The sequence below is a fragment of the Lithobates pipiens genome, unplaced genomic scaffold (genome assembly GCF_037356315.1).
Source record: "Lithobates pipiens isolate NorthernLeopardFrog02 unplaced genomic scaffold, aLitPip1_a1.2 Scaffold_18, whole genome shotgun sequence".
NCBI classification, from domain to species: domain Eukaryota; kingdom Metazoa; phylum Chordata; class Amphibia; order Anura; family Ranidae; genus Lithobates; species Lithobates pipiens.
In genome coordinates this window covers 341,710,140-341,727,930 of record NW_027507758.1, presented here as the reverse complement: position 1 = coordinate 341,727,930, position 17,791 = coordinate 341,710,140, and the positions used below count along the sequence as shown (strand labels likewise).

Here is a 17,791-nt window from a genome sequence, read left to right as displayed (position 1 = left end):
TATTCAGTTGTTAGCAGTTTTGATTGCTTGATCAAATCACACATTGGTCAGACAATAAAATCAAAGCATGTATGGTCACCATTATGGAACCCCAGATAGCAATAAAATCTGACAAGGGTTCTAACCTTTCTTAATTCTATCAAAAAAAAAAAGATTTGGGGTAGAGATGCATTTTAACCCTTGCAATTCGGCGGCTGCTGAAGGAGGCAGGACCTATCCTCCGAAACACGCTCCTGATTGGCTCCTGCATCATTGGCAGCTGACAGCTCCCCTAAAAGTTTGGATCCCTCGTGGGAGCTTCTCAACGGCTTACCATTACCCCTGCATGAAGCCTCGCAGCAGACCTATCACCCTGGCCGCTTCAGCCTGGATCGGACTCCCCACTGGTGACCTCTGTGGAGCTAGTCACATGCTCGCTTTACACTGACGTTTGTGAGTGCATCTTTTAACTGCATATTTTATACAATAAATATGATACATTGTTGGCGGCTTGGTGCCTCTCTTTCCCCTTTCCTTCTTCAATGGAAATATATTACCATTCCATTGTCTGCAAATTTGATTGTTTTGATCAAATCACACATCGATCAGATAATAAAATCAAAGCATGTACTGTATGGATACCATTATCTAGCCCCAGATAGGAATAAAACCTGACAGAGGTTCTAACCTTTCTCCATTCTATCCAAAAAAAAAAAAAGGTTTGCGGGTAGAGATGCACTTTACAAAAGTGGAGGTAGGGGGGAAAACACCACGCTATGTTAAACTGAAGAAAGGGTAAAAACCAGCTGCCAACACTTCAAACAAACAAAGTTCAAAAATATAAAACAACAAATAGTGTAGCGCTTATTTAAATAATGATATATTCACAAGGGAAAATATCTGTGTATGAACAATCATGTATGCTGAAAAAAACAGTGGATAAAGTCCTCTATAATATAGCTAATACACGTGAATTGTGATAAGAAATTTTCTTCAGAAGAGATAGACGTTTCACTGATCAGGTGTAACCAGATGTGTCAACTTGTCTGAAGTGATCTAGAAGGTAGGTGGAATATTCTTACCAGATGAGGTGGACTCGCCAGTCTTACGACAGTTGAGTCAAAAACGCTTGGGGTCCACACATGGGACCAGATGATGGATTGGAGGTAGTCAAACCGGATTCTAGGAAGGCTCCAAACGGTGAAAAAGCCGTGGGAGGCGTCTCTCAGGATGTTCCTCAAGTTGTCCGGATCGGGTGTGACCCAATTGAAATTCGGGCCCCGGATGCAGGAGAGGTTCACAAGAATGGTAATGAAGAAAAAAGAAAGCTCCAAATGGTGCAGGTCAAAAAAAATTACCATCAGGTATTTATTTAAAAAGTCATAAAAAAGGACATGAATTATGACAAGTGATCACAAAAAGAACAAAATAAAAGCAATGTGGGGGTGCTAGATGCGAGCCCTACGCGTTTCGACAAAGAATGTCTTCAACAGGGGCATGACTCAACTGTCGTAAGACTGACGAGTCCACCTCATCTGGTAAGAGTATTCCACCTACCTTCTAGATCACTTCAGACAAGTTGACACATCTGGTTACACCTGATCAGTGAAACGTCTATCTCTTCTGAAGAAAATTTCTTATCACAATTCACGTGTATTAGCTATATTATAGAGGACTTTATCCACTGTTTTTTTCAGCATACATGATTGTTCATACACAGATATTTTCCCTTGTGAATATATCATTATTTAAATTAGCGCTACACTATTTGTTGTTTTAGAGATGCACTTTAACCCTTGGAGTTCTGAATTGTTTCACATGTTATGTTATGTAGCACTTTTGGATCACCACTACCATGAATGACAAGTTCCTAAATATTTGGATGTTCTCACTTCAGATATGAGATCAGTTATGCTGGCATCCGACTAGGAAAATGACGTATAGGTATTTTTCAGTCACTTGCATTTCCAGCTAAATTAGTTTTCCCCTCTTTAATTTAAACTCTGGACCATATTTCACAAGCCATGCATAAACATGAAATGTTCTTATCCTATTAAACTGGGATCATTTCCATTGGTGGCAGTACAAAGGCTGCACCTTTAAACAGCATTCAAAGTTAAAATGTACAATTGATCTGTGAGAAGGAAAGACATTATTTGACTACACAGAAATTGAGCTTCCAGGATAGAGATGTAGTGCTGTGTCTGCTCTGATCTCTCCAAGCAATCATTGTGACCTGTCTCTGTGGGTATTTCCTGAGAATTAAGGGTCATTCTATCTCCACGATCTGTGCCTGCTGATCTACTGTTTTAATTATAAGCAAATGCTTATGTGAAAATATTTCTCTGTTTTCTACGCATGTGTTCATTCTTCTGCTTCTCTTATAAAAACCTACGTGTTGTATAAACAGAAAGCATAGAAATACTAATATATATATATATATATATATATATATATATATATATATATATATATATATATATATATATATATATATATATATATATATATATATACAGTATATAAAATCACTGATTTTCCACTGCTTATTACTTTGCAAGATCTTCATCATTTAAATCTTCACTGTATCACTGTGATCTTGCTTGATTGCAGATTTCTATTAAAACAGATGTTTCCCAGATAATTGTGTTTTACCCTCCAATTTAGGAGTCTTCCTAAAAATTCCTGCTATGGTAAATTTTACAGGGTGGAACCTACGTTCCAGATATGTTTTTCAACAGCATAGAAAGATATGTTTTGCAGGATATCTATTACAAGTTTAAATTAAAGCCCAACTCCCGGAAAAGTAAAAATCCTCATTGCAGTGGAGCTGCCCCTCCCACCAGTGCCTCCATAATTGACGATTGGCTCTACTGGCCTTTGGGACCCAGCAGAGACCTGCAGCAGATCCAGGGCCTCCATTACTGTGGTTTCTTTGCGTATGTGTGGGGGAAAATCCTGTGCGTGAGCAGATATGCCAAAAGCCACTGCCAGGTCCCACAGGCCAGGTTTTGGCATGGAATCCACTGGCGCACATTCATCATGAGGCACCAGAAGTGCAGTGTCATTCTTGCCCAGGCAAAAGTAAAAACTGCATTAGACAGTTCAACATAGCTCCCAACTGTCCCTGATTTCAAGGATCTGTCCCTGATTTGGAACAAAGCCCCTCTGTCCCTTTTTATTCCTCATTTTCCCTCATTTTGGTCTGATCTATATATTTGTATATAAAAGGCACTTTTTGACTTTCAAATAGTGTTTCCCAGTTCTAAACCTTTCATCCGATTTCTAAATTGCTGCATTTGTAAATTTCAAAAGCTAATATAAAGGAATAGTGGTGGTAATTAAAAGCAATTTGTGGGTTCAACAATTTTTTTTTGTATATTTCTCGTTTAAGGGGGTGTGGCAGGGGGCGTGTCCAATGCCTACATACTTTTCCTAATAAGTGTTCCTCGTTGCCATCTGAAAAAGTTGGGAGGTATAGTTCACATAGGAATGTACCAGCTTTGCATTTAGCTGTTTGTCTGGAATTCAGTATTTTTAAAAGTAACATTTTTGGATCTCTTCATTTGGATCTTTTCATGGAGAACCCTTAAATTGAAACATATGTAAACTTAAGTGTCTAGGGCAGGGGTGTCCAATCTTTTTTCAAAGAGGGCAAGATTTGATGAAGTGAACACGGGTGAGGGCCGACCATTTTGCCTGACATTCTTTGAAACCATTAAAATTTGTGTGTTCGTCTGAGCACTAATACAAGAATTCTCTTGTAGCTGTGTGTCGTGAAGAGTCTAAGGATGAGCTCAGGCATGTTTTTTGGATATACTATATTTATCGGTCTATAACACACACCTTCACTTTAAGAGGGAAGTTTCAGGGGAAAATTTTTTAATTTTTAAATAGAGAATTATGAAGCAAAATAAGGATCAGTGCCCATCAATACAGCCTAATCAGTGCCTATCTGCAGCCTCACAAGTTCCATGAATGCAGCACCCCCTATTGCCATGAATGCAGCACCCCCCATTGCCATGAATGCAGCACCCCCCATTGCCATGAATGCAGCACCCTCCATTGCCATGAATGCAGCACCTCCATTGCCATGAATGCAGCACCTCCATTGCCATAAATGCAGCACCTTCATTGCCATGAATGCAGCACCTCCATTGCCATAAATGCAGCACCTCCATTGCCATCAATGCAGCACCTCCATTGCCATCAATGCAGCACCCCATTGCCATTATTGCAGCACCTCCATTGCCATCAATGCAGCCCCACCATTGCCAAGAATGCAGCACCCCCATTGCCATAATTGCAGCACCCCCATTGACATGAATGCAGCACCCTCATTGCAATGCATACAGAATCCCCATTGCCATGAATGCAGCTCCCCATTGCCATGAATGCAGAACCCCCATTGCCATAAAGGCAGCACCCCCACTGCCATAAATGCAGCTCCCCCATTTCCATGAATGTGGCACCCCCATTGCCATGCATGCAGCCCCACTATTGCCATGAATGCAGCGCCACCATTGCCATGAATGCAGCACCCCCATTGCCATAATTGCAGCACCCCCATTACCATAAATGCAGCATCTCTATTGCCATGAATGCTGTCCCACCATTGCCATGAATGCAGCACCCCCATTACCATAATTGCAGCACCCCAATTGTCATAATTGCAGCCCCCCCATTGCCATGAATGCAGCACCCCCATTGCCATGCCTGCAGCATCCCCATTGCCATAAATGCAGCTCCCCCATTGCGATGAATGCAGCACCCCCATTGCCATAAAGGCAGCACCCCCATTCCCATAAAGGCAACATCCCATTGCCATGAATGCAGCACCCCCATTGCCATGCATGCAGCCCCACCATTGCCATGAATGCAGCCCCACCATTACCATGAATGCAGCAGCCCATTGCCATAATTGCAGCACCCCCATTGCCATGAATGTAGCATCCCCATTGCCGTGAATGCAGCACCCCCATTGCCAAGAATGCAGCACCCCCATTGCCATGAATGCAGTTCCACCATTGCCATGAATGCAGCACCCCCATTTCCATGAATGCAGCACCCCCATTGCCATGAATGCAAACACACTATTGCCATCAGTGCAGACTGATCCATGCCCCTCTGCCGCCTTGGAGGGGACAGGGAGGGGGACGGGATGAGCACCAACACATTACATTCAGGAAAAACTGTTTTCTCGGCAGCCTCTTTAATACAAAGTCCCACCTCCAATGATGGACAGAACAGTCATCCAATGGCAGTGCAGGAGACAGGACTTCCTATTACAGAAGCCGCCGTTTAAACAGGAAATGCTCACTGTATACACAGCACTCGTCCCACCCCCTCCCTGCCCTTTCCAAGGCAGCCAGCATATATATCGTTTGTGGCCCCCGGCGCTCTGGGATTCGTTGGGGGGCCACAATAGATATACATTTCATTTAGAAATGGGTGCTGCAGTGACCACTAGCTGGAACCGTGTATAGTCAAAGAACAAAATGTCACCAGCACACCAGGATCTCCAAAAATGGTTCCAAAACTTTAATCAGTGAATCCATATTTACAGTAGAAAGTGACGTTTCGGAGCCACGCAAGACCCCTTAAGGATGAAGGGGTCCTGCGTGCCTTTGAAACGTTTCTTTCTGCTGTAAATATGTGAATGCAAAAAGCACTAAAAATGCATAGGTGTGAATCCAGCCTTAGACCTAAACAAGCATTGGGGTAACCCCACTGCAAGGGATCATTCTCCCTAATGATCAGCTTTTTAAATAGATGATCCTCCAGCAGCTTTGGAAGCCATTTGACATTTGAAGAAAGAATTGGATCCTATTATTGGTTTCTTTGAAATATGTCATTGAGCATTTTCTCCTAATCCTGCAAAAGGGTTCACAGACTAGGCAGGTGCTTCTACTTCTACCCCAAAGCCAGGGCTGTCTTTAAGGCAGGGCAAAAGGGGGAGCTGCCCTTGGCCCTGTCATTGTTGTGGGGCCCAAAGCAGCTGCCTCATACTTGCCAACTATCCCAGTTTACATTCCCTTGTCCCTTGAAGTTTTAGTCCTGTGCTGCTACTAATGCTGCCCAGCTCTGCCCTATTGTGTATAGATGACTCACCTGCAGACCTGTGTTTACATGTAAATACTGGCATTCATATGTAAATAGAAGTGACATGCATATGTAAATAGCTGAGGCCAACTGCATTGATATATAAATAAAGGCATCATTCATAGGTATATCATGCCCCCCTGAAGTGAAGACAAGTTGTGCTGTAACCTATAGCAACCAGTGAGCAGTATTACTGTACAGCAATCTCTAGCAGTCAATCAACAAGCAGAAATGTGCTGTAACCTCTAGCAACTAATCAGCGAGCCTTAAGGAGTGCTGTAACCTCTAGCAACCAGTCAGTAAGCAGTAATGATATGCTGTAACCTCTGGAAACCAATCGCAATCGCTGCCTGATCTGATACAGTAAACTGATTTTAAGTCTAGCTGCTATTTATTTTATGTCTCAGAGAAGGTGGAGAGCGAAATTGCATGGGGGGAGGGGGGCCCTAAGACAATTTTTGCCCAGGGTCCAATCAATTTTAAAGACGGCCCTGCCCAAAGGTATTTAAAGAGTCGGCTCTTGCTGGGCTTATATAATGTGGAAGCAGCAGCAGCCAATTTACCCCCCACCCTTTAAGTTTTGGGGCCAATCACACACATCATGGTATGACATGATGGATAAAACTCTGCCTGTATTTCTCAGCACTAAAGACACCATTAAAATGGTTGTAAACCCTTACAGACCACTTTTTGCTACAGCTAAGCCCATAGCTCCCAACTGTCCCTGATTTTGAGGGATTGTCCCTGATTTGGAGCAATGTCCCTCTGTCCCTCTGTCCTCCTCATTTGTCCCTCATTTTGGTCTGATCTATATAGCTGTATATAAAATGCACTTTTTATATTTCAAAAAGTGTTTCCCAGTGCTAAACCTTTCATCCAATTACTAAATTGCTGCATTTGTACATTTGAAAAGCTAATATAAATGAATAGTAATGGTAAAAAAAAAGTCCCCGTGTATTTAATTAACCTTTTTTTGTTATTTCTCCTTTAAGGGGGTGTGGCAGCGGGCGTGTCCTATGCCTACATACATTTGATAGTAGGTGTCCCTCAATCCCATCTCAAAATGTTGGGAGGTATGTAAGCCTATAATAAGGCTTACCTGTAGCTACCCAGGGTATCTCCTAAACCTGCACGGTTTAGGACATATCCCCTGTATTTTCACTTGCCAACGTCATTGGTACATGTGCCCTGACACAAACGTGCTTCAGTGAGTTTGCCGTTACCGCACGCATGCGCAGGAGTGACGTCCTCGTGGCTTCCGGCCAATCACAGCACCGGAGCCGTGATTCCCCGCAAGTAACCCCCGGGGGAGTGATGTAGTCGGCCGGTGCTTTGTATGGTCACCTATGCATTCTAGCTCATTATGACTTTGTCTTGCAGGTGTTTTTTTCTTTTTTAATGGGTTTACAACCATTTTAACCTCCAATCTTGTACTCCATTTGCAGAAATGCAGCCCCAAACTTGCAGGGAACCTCCACCATGCTTTACTATTGCCCGCAGACACTCATTATTGTACTGCTCTCCAGCTCTTCATTGAACAAACTGCCTACTGCTACAGCCAAATGTTTCAAACTTTGACTCATCAATCTAGAACACCTACTGCCATTTTCCTGCACCCCAGTTTCTATGTTTACATTCATAGTTGAGTCTCTTAGCCTTGTTTTCAATGTATGGCTTTTTGACACAATTCTTCCATGAAGACCACTTCTGGACTGACTTCTCCCGACAGTAGATGAGTGTAACTACATCCCGAAAAAAAATGTTATAATTGTACCGGCGCTCAGACCTACCCCTTCTTTCCCTATAGGTGCACTGCAAACCCAATCTAACTCACCCACTCCGTGGGTTAAAGATAAGTGCTCAATATATATTTGGGGGTTGCGCCTCCTTCTAATAGTCCTCCCCAATTTATAAAGTATAGTCAAACCGAATGTGTACCAAACTCATATATATATATATATATATATATATATATATATATATATATATATATATATATATATATATATATATATATATATATATATATATATATATATATATATATATATACACTACCTCTATTGTCGCAAAGAGTAATCACCCCAAAATAACCCCCAAACAGTTTTAACCAAAAAAAAGACTAATTATATTGTATCATAAGTTTCATGTGAATTCATATCTTATTCAATCATTAAATCATTAGATCACAGTCCTTTTTATGCAATGGTTCTTTTCAATCAGCTCCCGTTGTTTCAACTTTATTCACGTTCACCTTCTGGTGGGTGTTCCACATATATCACCCAAAAACAAGATCATGCCACCACCACCTCAAAGAATAGCCACTCACCAGACTTCACCATACAATGAGCCTTCGGTTCATTCAACGGATAACCAATCCTCAATTAACTCTCCCGTTAGCAATTCCTCAATTTCCGTGTGCCCATACAAAAGTAGATAAGACCAACATAGTGTAAAACCGTAACACCTTTAATTAAACTACATTGTAACTACATCCCACTGGTTCCTGCCAGTTCTGAATGAATGAATGAATGATTTGTATAGCGCTGCAAATGCGAATTGAATCGCCTCAAGGCGCTTGGTCCGTCCTGTGTTGTCCTGCTTCTTAGAAGAGGTGGGTCTTGGAATGAATGTACCATTTGCACTGCTGGACATACTCCTGTGTCAAAGGGAAGTTACGTTTGGGGCCAATCACACAACTCATGGTATGACATAATGGATAATTATCTGCCTGTATTTCTCAGCACTAATTATCTTGATTCATCAAGTCCAATGCAGACCCCCTAGCTCTTCAGAGCCTGAGGACACCTAGGGACAGTGTGCTGTTGGAGTGCAGGGGAGTAGAATAGAGCGTGAGGATGCTTTTGGTGCCCCTTACACCTAAAGGAGCATTGGGGCAACCCCACTGCAAGGAAGCATTCTCCCTGAAGTTCATCTTTTTAAATAAATCACCCTCCAGCAGCTTTGGAAGCCATTTGACATTTGAGGAAAGAATAGAATCTCATTAATGATTTCTTTGAAATATGTCATTGAGCATTTTCTCCTAATCCTGTAAAAAGGGTTCACAGACTAGGCAGCTGCTTCTACTTCTACCCTCAAAGCTATTTAAAGGGTTAGCTCTTGCTGTCTTATATAATATTGAAGCAGCAGCAGCAGCAGCAGGAGCCACTTACCCCCCTCCCTTGAAGTTTGTGGTTGCACCTGTGACTTGGGGCTGTAGACTTGTAGGAAATAGAAAGCGAAGATGCAGTGGTGAGGAAGGAGGAATGTAGCCAGCTGCCTCTCCCCCACACTCCAGCCCGTAGTCGCAGTGTTAACAGCTTCTGTTCATCCCCCCCACCCTCCTCCACTCCCACATCAGCAGCAGCAAAGCTGTAGAGAGCCCAGATCAAGCACATGAAGAAGTGCTCAGCAGTCCCTCCATTGACTAGTGCAAGTGCTGGGATTTAAAAGTTAGGAGGGAGGGCTAGGAGCTGCCTACAAGTTGGACTTGCCTGCCCCCCCCCCCCTCTACTTTGACAGCCACTTGATCCTATGTGTGTGATCTGTTGTTTTTTCCTCCTCCAGCAGTGGATGTAGGGAGCTGTGGGATCACTTGTGTTTGCATTGAGTGCTGTGGCCCCTCCTGTGCACAGAGCAAGGGAATTCCAGCTCCAGGCTGATGGGATCATCTACAGGTTCCAGTGACAGCTGATGACAGCCCCCCCATCCCTGAGCTCTATATTGATGATCGCACTGGATCTATGACTTGGTGAAGGGTTACTGGTGTGAGTGAAGGAGGCAGACACCGGTGGGGTGGGATGATCCATCCGATGGCAAGGCGGACTGCTCCTTGAAGACTATGCCGAAGTTTAAATGACAGTGAAGGATTTGTGACATGTGCTGTGTGCCCGATCTGATCTGACAGCAGTCAGCCTGCGATCTCCCTCTCTCTCCAGGCGGTGCCCTGTGTGCCGGGGATGCCATGCCCCGTAACCATAGCGGTGGCGAGGAGCCTGGCGGCTCTGGGCTCTGGATGAAGAGCGGCTCCGGAGGGAGAGGACGGGGCAGAGAGCGCTACTACGGCATGAAGGATGTGGAGAGCGGCCGGGGCAGCAGGGTCCTCCTCAACTCCAACCGAGGAGATGGCTTACTACTGCTGGGGACAGGTGAATCGGCCCGGAGCGCTGGGGCAGGAGTGGGGAACCTGCAGGAGAGCCGGCGAGGGAAGCAGGGAGCTCGGATGAGCTTGTTGGGGAAGCCGCTGTCTTATAATAGCAGTCAGAGCTGCAGGAGGAACGTCAAGTACAGGAAGCTTCAAAACTATCTCTACAACGTGCTGGAGAGACCCAGGGGCTGGGCTTTTGTCTACCACGTCTTCGTGTGAGTACATCCATTTCACTGCTTTCACAGGTCCATCCCTGGTGGGCCATCATTTCTGGATTGGGAGGGGGTTGCTTTCTACATTGGAAGTTTGCTGAATTCTATCCGATCAACGTTGTTGTGTGTTGTCCCTTCTAATGAAACAATTAAGTACTGTTTGTGATACTTTAAAAAAAAAAAAAAAGTCCATCTCCTGGGAAAGAAAAAATGTTCCACTGAACCTTCCTCTACGGTCCAGGTAGTACTGGTGGTTGGACCTTAGAGGAAGGGGGTAGACATCTCAAAAGCTTGCCCTGAAAATGTAATCCTGGGAAAGAAAAAATGTTCCACTGAACCTTCCTCTATGGTCCAGGTAGGACCTTAGAAGAAGGGGGTAGACATCTCAAAAGTTTGCCCTGAAAATGTAATCCTGGGAAAGAAAAATGTTCCACTGAACCTTCCTCTAAGGTCCAGGTAGTACTGGTGGTTGGACCTTAGAAGAAGGGGGTAGACATCTCAAAAGTTTGCCCTGAAAAAACGTAATCCTGGGAAAGAAAAAACATTCCACTGAACCTTCCTCTAAGGTCCAGGTAGTACTGTTGGTTGGACCTTAGAGGAAGGGGGTAGACATCTCAAAAGCTTATCCTAAAAATGTAATCCTGGGAAAGAAAAATGTTCCACTGAACCTTCCTCTAAGGTCCAGGTAGTACTGGTGGTTGGACCTTAGAAGAAGGGAGTAGATACCTCAAAAGCTTTCCCTGAAAATGTAATCCAGGGAAAGGAAATATGGGCTGCCCCACACTGCAAGTGTATGGGTAAGGATAAGGTCACCACACTGGCATTAAAAGCAGGTATTTGAGAGGAGTAAAAAAAAAAAAAAAACACCCCTCAAATGCCTAGGCAAATGATACAATGGACAGCATACAGTGCTGTTTACACTATCAAAACATTAAGGGTTAGCGCCCCGTTGCTTCAAAATTAAAGTCTCATGTTGAGTCAGGAGGCATTTGAAGCCTTTCAACGCCTCCCATTCAAGTCTATGGTAGTGCTTCGGAAACGCTCTGGCAGGCAGTTGCATTGTGGTTTCAGGGAGTTAAGATTAGTTTATTAACTGTAATGGAATAGGCGCTTGTGGAGAAGTTATAACGGGCCTTAATGCTCATCAAACATTTCAAAACTGCCCATAGGGCATATGAGGAGCATTTTTAACTCATCATTAACGCTTGTAAAACACCAGTCTAACACCCATAATAGAGCTCATTAACGTAAGCCTAAAGCCCATACTAGCACTATAGAAGCATTTGTTAAGCATTAGAGATGTATTCAAGTGTGAACAAACCCTCTAAAGTGGTTGTACACCTCAGGTATGAAATATGAACAAATCATATCGCTCTATAGCAGGGTTTCACAACCCGGCTTCCATGGAACCCTAGGGTTCCTCCAGAAATTGCTAGGGGTTCTCTGAGCAATGAGCAATTTCTGACACTCAGATAAGTTCCCACTGACACCATTGATCTTTTTAGCTATATGTAAGGAGGCAATTCTTTCTGCTGACCATCACACAAATGCATCATGAGTTGTAGAGGTATAGTCATTTTTAGTAGGGGTTCCCTGAGCAATTAGCAATTTCTGCACTCAGATAAGTTCCCACTGAGACCATTGATCTATTTAGCTTTCTGTAAGGAGGTAATTCTATCCACTGACCATAACACAAATGCATCATGAGTTGTAGAGGTATAGTCATGTTTAGTAAGGGTTTCCTGAGCAATGAGCAATTTCTGCCACTCAGATAAGTTCCCACTGAGTCCATTGGTCTTTCTAGCTATCTGTAAGGGGGTAATTCTTCCCAATGACGACAAGTGTAAAGAGCATTCTTCCCACTGACCACCACAGTACTGTATCATGAGTTGTAGACATAGTCAGTTTTAGTAGGGTTCCCCGAGACTGGAATGTTATTTCAAGGGTTCCCCTGTGTTTAAAAGGTTGAGAAAAGCTGCTTTATAGTGTATATTTGCCTAAGTTAAGAGCACTAAGTGTCACTTTTGTCTGCTACTTCCTTCCTCTGCTATCATCTTGAGCCACTTCTGAAAAGTTTTTCTGACACCAAGAAAAAAATGGTGACAGAGGAGGGACCACCAGCTAGTTGGCAGTCTCAGCTTTGTTCCTGTGTGTTGTGTGGAGAGGAGTGCACCCCTTTCCTTCAATAAGCTCTCAGAGTTCTCCTTACTCTAAGAGTGTAATTTCAGAGTGTAACTTCAGCTCTCTACCCCCTTTTTTCTGATTTCTCAGACAAACTTTAAAATTTAGCACTTTGAACAGAAGTAGAGAAGACTGCAGATAGACAGATACAACTTATGTGGGAGGATTTGTTTAAGCTCTGTGTATCACCTGAGGCTAGTCCCTTCACTGGGTATATGTAAGGTTTAACACTGCTTTTAGCCCTCGTTCCCATTGGAGAGACCTGTCATGCTATTTGACAGGGCAAATCGCATGATAAGTCGCACTCTATTGTCAGCAATGGCCATGTTCAAATCAATGCTATGCCGACTTTGGGGTGCCCCATCGATTTGAAAAAGTAGTTCCTACACTACGTTTGGTGATTTTGGGTGCGACTTGAATAGACATCTGTATATGAAAACGCACAGATGTTTTCAAAGTCGCTCCTGAAGTCGCACTGACATGCAGCTTTGAAATCTTGCAATTTTAGATGAAGATGTACAATTTCAAAGTTGCATTCAATGTGTACGAGGGCTAAATGTTTATTTAGATCTTCAATGGCACAAAAATAATTTTTATGTACCTAATTCCAGGCAGCCGGCGTGTTCCTCTACTCCCCTATGCTCTGGCAGTGGACGGTTCTTTGGCATCCTCATGTCCAGTGCAGATCTATGGCCTCTACATTGGACTTGATGATGTCAGAGGACCTTCAACCAGCAGAGCATGGGGGGGGGGGGGAGGGGAGTTGGGCTGCAGAGACCAGTCTTACCGCCTGAAGGGAGCCTCCTCAAATGGAGGACCGAGGGAGTAAAGCTGCTTTTTGGGGTCACCTAGACCTAAACAAGCATTTAACCCATGTAATGCAAGGACAGTCCATTTTTCGTTTCCCTGGGGTTCAGCATTACATTATCAGGGCACACTTTGGATGTGTTTAACCCTTTCCTTGAAGGTCCAAGCAGTACCACACTGGTACTGCTTGGGCCTTATAAGAAAAGGGTAGAACCCCCAGAAATCTAGAGATCCTGAAAAATTAAATTTTTTGTGTAAATAAAAAGTATCAAGGACAGTACTCAATTGTGTTGCAAGTGCATTATCATAGCTACAATAAGTGGGATTGATTTACTAAAACTGTAGCGTGCAAAATCTGGTGCAGCTCTGCATAGAAACCAATCGGCTTCCAAGTTTTTTTTGTCAAATCTTAATTGAACAAGCTGAAGTTAGATTGACTACAATGCAGAACTGCACCAAATTTTCACTCTCCAGTTTTAGTAAATCACCCCAGTGTATCTAAACCCAAAAACAAATAATTCATATATTACAGTTAACCAATTCTTAGTTGTGGTGGCCACATTTTTTTTATTATTTTTAGGCTTTTTTCCTTGATTTTAAATTGGGGATTCAGGCCTGTAGGTCTATTTTTTAACTTCTTTTAACAAACCAGCAAAAGTGACAGAGGGTTGAGACAAACCTTTCAACACGAATGCGGTCCTTACAATGGTCAGCTGTTATTTAATTATGTAAAAACGTTATCCCAAAAGGGAAAAACAAAAACTGTTGCTATAACATAAACAAAAATATAAACTTAACATAAAAACATGTTAGCTGAAAACCAACTTTTATTTGGTCAAGTCCTTCTAAATCTAACTTCCCCAGGTAGACAATGCTGCTGTCAAAGATTCTCCCCCTTGCTCTTTCATTGGAGTGGAGCCAGCTTCAGACTGGAAATGTGTTACTCACCGGGTGAAAATAAAGGAAAAAAAAGGCTAAAAAAAGAAAAACACTGCAGCCATCACATCTAAGAATAGGAAAGCTGCTTTTGGTTTTCGATACACGTTACAGAAAATGTGACTTGTAGAGGTTTTGTGTGAAAATGGTCCAAGAGCTATTGCCCTATGAATAATAGTTCATTACAAAGATGGGCACATCTTGTTGCACTTGTTCTTGATGGATCCTGTTGCAAGAGATTAATAGGTTAATGAATGGGTATCGGTAGTCAAAGCATGTGTTTTGCCTTCTACTCACATGAAAAGGAAGTAGTGTCACTTGGTTTGAAGAAGTGAAAGACGGCTCTGAAATAGTAATAAGGAGTGTTAGTAGCTTGTTATCCAATACATAATTAGATTTCTTCTTGTGGGTGAAAGAAGGCGGAAACCACAAACTGTTGCTGGTGGGCTTTGCCTGTGACTCACGATGCACTTTCTGAAAATGGCTAGGAACATGCAGCTTTGTTGTATGTGAACTCTGTTCTTAGTCATGTGCTTCAGCTTTCAGGTCATACAAATGTTCTTATTATTTGTGTAAATTGAATTTCAATAATGCATTAAGGACTCACTGTGCTTTGGTCTTCAGATTCATATTAAATGCTGTTCTGGGCACTTTGGAAATGTCTCTGATTTGCTGTAAATTTCAGCATTGTCATGGCTGCATTTAGTTTGCATAATGTCACTTTTATCGACGGTAGACACATTGGAGTTGTTTTACTAAAGGCAATCAGACACTTTGCAAGGGAATTTCCACCTGGGGCTTAGAGAATGTGGAGAGATTTCATTTGCAAAGAACACCCAATCTTGTGCAAGATAAATAAAAAGCAGCATTTTGCCTGCACATGATTGGAAGACAGCAGAGCTGCCAAAAGTAACTTCCAATGCAAAGTGAAAAGTCTATTTGCCTCCACTGAGCTGATGGTATAGATGAAATTGTAGCCTGTTTATTTTATTTGATCAACAAATGTTTCAAGTACCTTTTTGTTTCATGTTTCTTTTCATTTTTGTTTATAAATACTGTACTAGGGATAAGGGAGCTATTATTTGCTGCAAGTAATAGGTTTCTATTGCTCTTTGCTTGTTTTGTCATATGAAATGATGTACCGGGCAGCTGCTGCACACCAAACACCTGCTGCTGAAATGAAGAACTCATGTCCTGTATAATCCTTCAGCAGTTATATCCGGTATGCGGCACTGTCTTTTAGTAGGGGGCTTTTTGGTTCCTTTTGGCCCACTACTCCCTGGCTGGTTATACTGTGCAAATGTTTAACACTAGTCGGGAAAGTAACTGGGAACATCTGGAAATGGTATTAAGCTGCAAGCTTTGTGTCCATCAATATCAGGCCGGTGTTTCAAGCAAAAAAGGTGCACAGAAAAAATACAGCAAGCTCCTCCGATCTCGTGCTGAAGGGTATCGGGTTCTTTTATTGCAAAAAGAATGCCGGCAATTCAATTGCTTCTTCTTAAATCTTTATTGAGCACAAACAACAGTGCGACATCAAAACGCTAACATGTTTCGGCAAAAGCCTTCCTCGTAGCAGTGCGACATCAAAACGCTAACATGTTTCGGCAAAAGCCTTCCTCATAGCAGTGCAATATCAAAACGCTAACATGTTTCGGCAAAAGCCTTCCTCATAGCAGTGCGACATCAAAACGCTAAAATTTTTCTGCAAAAGCTTTTCTCATAGCAGTGCGACATCAAAACGCTAACATTTTTCTGCAAAAGCTTTTCTCATAGCAGTGCGACATCAAAACGCTAACATCTTTCGGCAAAAGCTTTTCTCATATCATGCTATGAGGAAGGCTTTTGCCGAAACATGTTAGCGTTTTGATGTCACACTACTGTTTGTGCTCAATAAAGATTTAAGAAGAAGCAATCGAATTGCTGGAATTCTTTTTGCAATTTTGATGTATGGGACACAATGGCCTGAGCACCGTTATTCAGTTCATTTTCCTATTAACATGCAATGGAGCTTGAGTGAGTTTTCGCCTATATCGGGTTCTTTTACACTTCTGGTACTCGGGGTGCCAACCATGAATTAAAAAAAAAAAATTAATCAATAATTTTAAAAGACATTCATGGTAGTCTGTTGTCTTCCATATCCAGTGCCATCTTTTGCTCCTAAAGCTCCGCTTGTCTGCCTCCTTCCCCCTCCGCTGCCCTATTTGGCACCTTTTGAGGGGGAGCGGGGGTTTTGACAGGTACCCAGTCCCAATTTTGCCTCAATTCACCCCCTCCACTTTCCCCTGCAGCCTTCTGGGACTTCACAAGTCTGAGAAAACTGCAGCCCATTCACAAAGTGCAGCACGCTTCGCACAGGCACAGTAGGAAACTGGATGTGAAGCTGCAAGACTGGTTTCCCTTAGTCAAGATGGCGGCGCCACCGGCCGATTAAGTAAATCAGCTCAGGTGAGGACACCGCTGAATGTCTGGACAGGTAAGTGTCCTAATATTAAAAGTCAGCAGCTACTGTATTTGCAGCTGCTGTCTTGAATTTTTTTTTTTGGGGGGGGGGCTGGAGCTCCTTTTTAAGTAAAACATTTTTAGGGTTAAAGTGACAGTAATTTAGATGATTGCTAGGTTATATGTATTATATGTAGAGATGTAGCCACCCTCACCCCCGAGATGGACGATGGACTAGGGACTATGGGATGTGTAGTGTGCATAGAGCAGTACTGGAGCTCACATAGGATGTTACAAGGAGGCAGAAAAACACATTGAAAAACAGTTCCATGAAAAAAAGATTACATGGCAATTAAGTAGTAGATGTGTATGGATTCTTTTTGGAGAATAAAGAGTATCATTTAGTGTCACTTTAAGTAAAGAAAAATGTAGAGTTAGAGATAGGGAAGTAAAGTCCCTCACTTCCCCCTATGTTTTCTTGCCACAGATAATTGAATCTGAATGAGATCTGCTGCAGAATACCAGACTATAAGAATTGGGGATCTATGTTGCCCCCCTATGCAGAATATAACATGTTACACATTAATACCCTGGTAAAGGGAAGGCAGTTCTAAAATTCTCCTGCAGCAGTAGTGCCACTGGGTAGTCATGGGAAATCTCCCTTATCCCGATCTGTAACCTACTGCTGGACTTTGCGTGGCATAGAAAGGATATTGCAATGTAAATGTCACTTGAGGAAATGATACGGAAAAGCACCTCTTGATATATATAGATGATATAGATATAGATAGTGTTGCTCTTTGACCGTTTAAGTGATGATATTTTCTTATATGGCTTATTATGGAGGGTTATGGATGTCCAGTGGATTCCTTTAATACACTCTGATGCTTCCTGTATATAGTGTTTATACTATAAAAGAAATAGCAGTCTGATAGAAAGATTCTTTGCAGAATCAAACTACATGATCAAATCTATGGTTTATCGA

General features: G+C 42.5%; 1 protein-coding gene across 2 annotated transcripts in view; it reads left to right on the top strand.

Annotated features, from left to right (window-relative positions):
- Window positions 1-9,340: 9,340 nt before the first annotated feature.
- Window positions 9,341-17,791, top strand: part of KCNQ5 (potassium voltage-gated channel subfamily Q member 5) — a 670,041-nt gene continuing 661,590 nt past the window's right edge. The window contains exon 1 of one of the 2 annotated variants that reach the window (XM_077487389.1): window positions 9,341-10,443. In XM_077487389.1, coding sequence (XP_077343515.1) covers window positions 10,046-10,443 — 398 coding nt within the window. In that variant the 5' untranslated portion in view covers window positions 9,341-10,045. The remainder of the gene's footprint in view (window positions 10,444-17,791) is intronic. The other variant, XM_077487388.1, reaches the window with a different exon arrangement.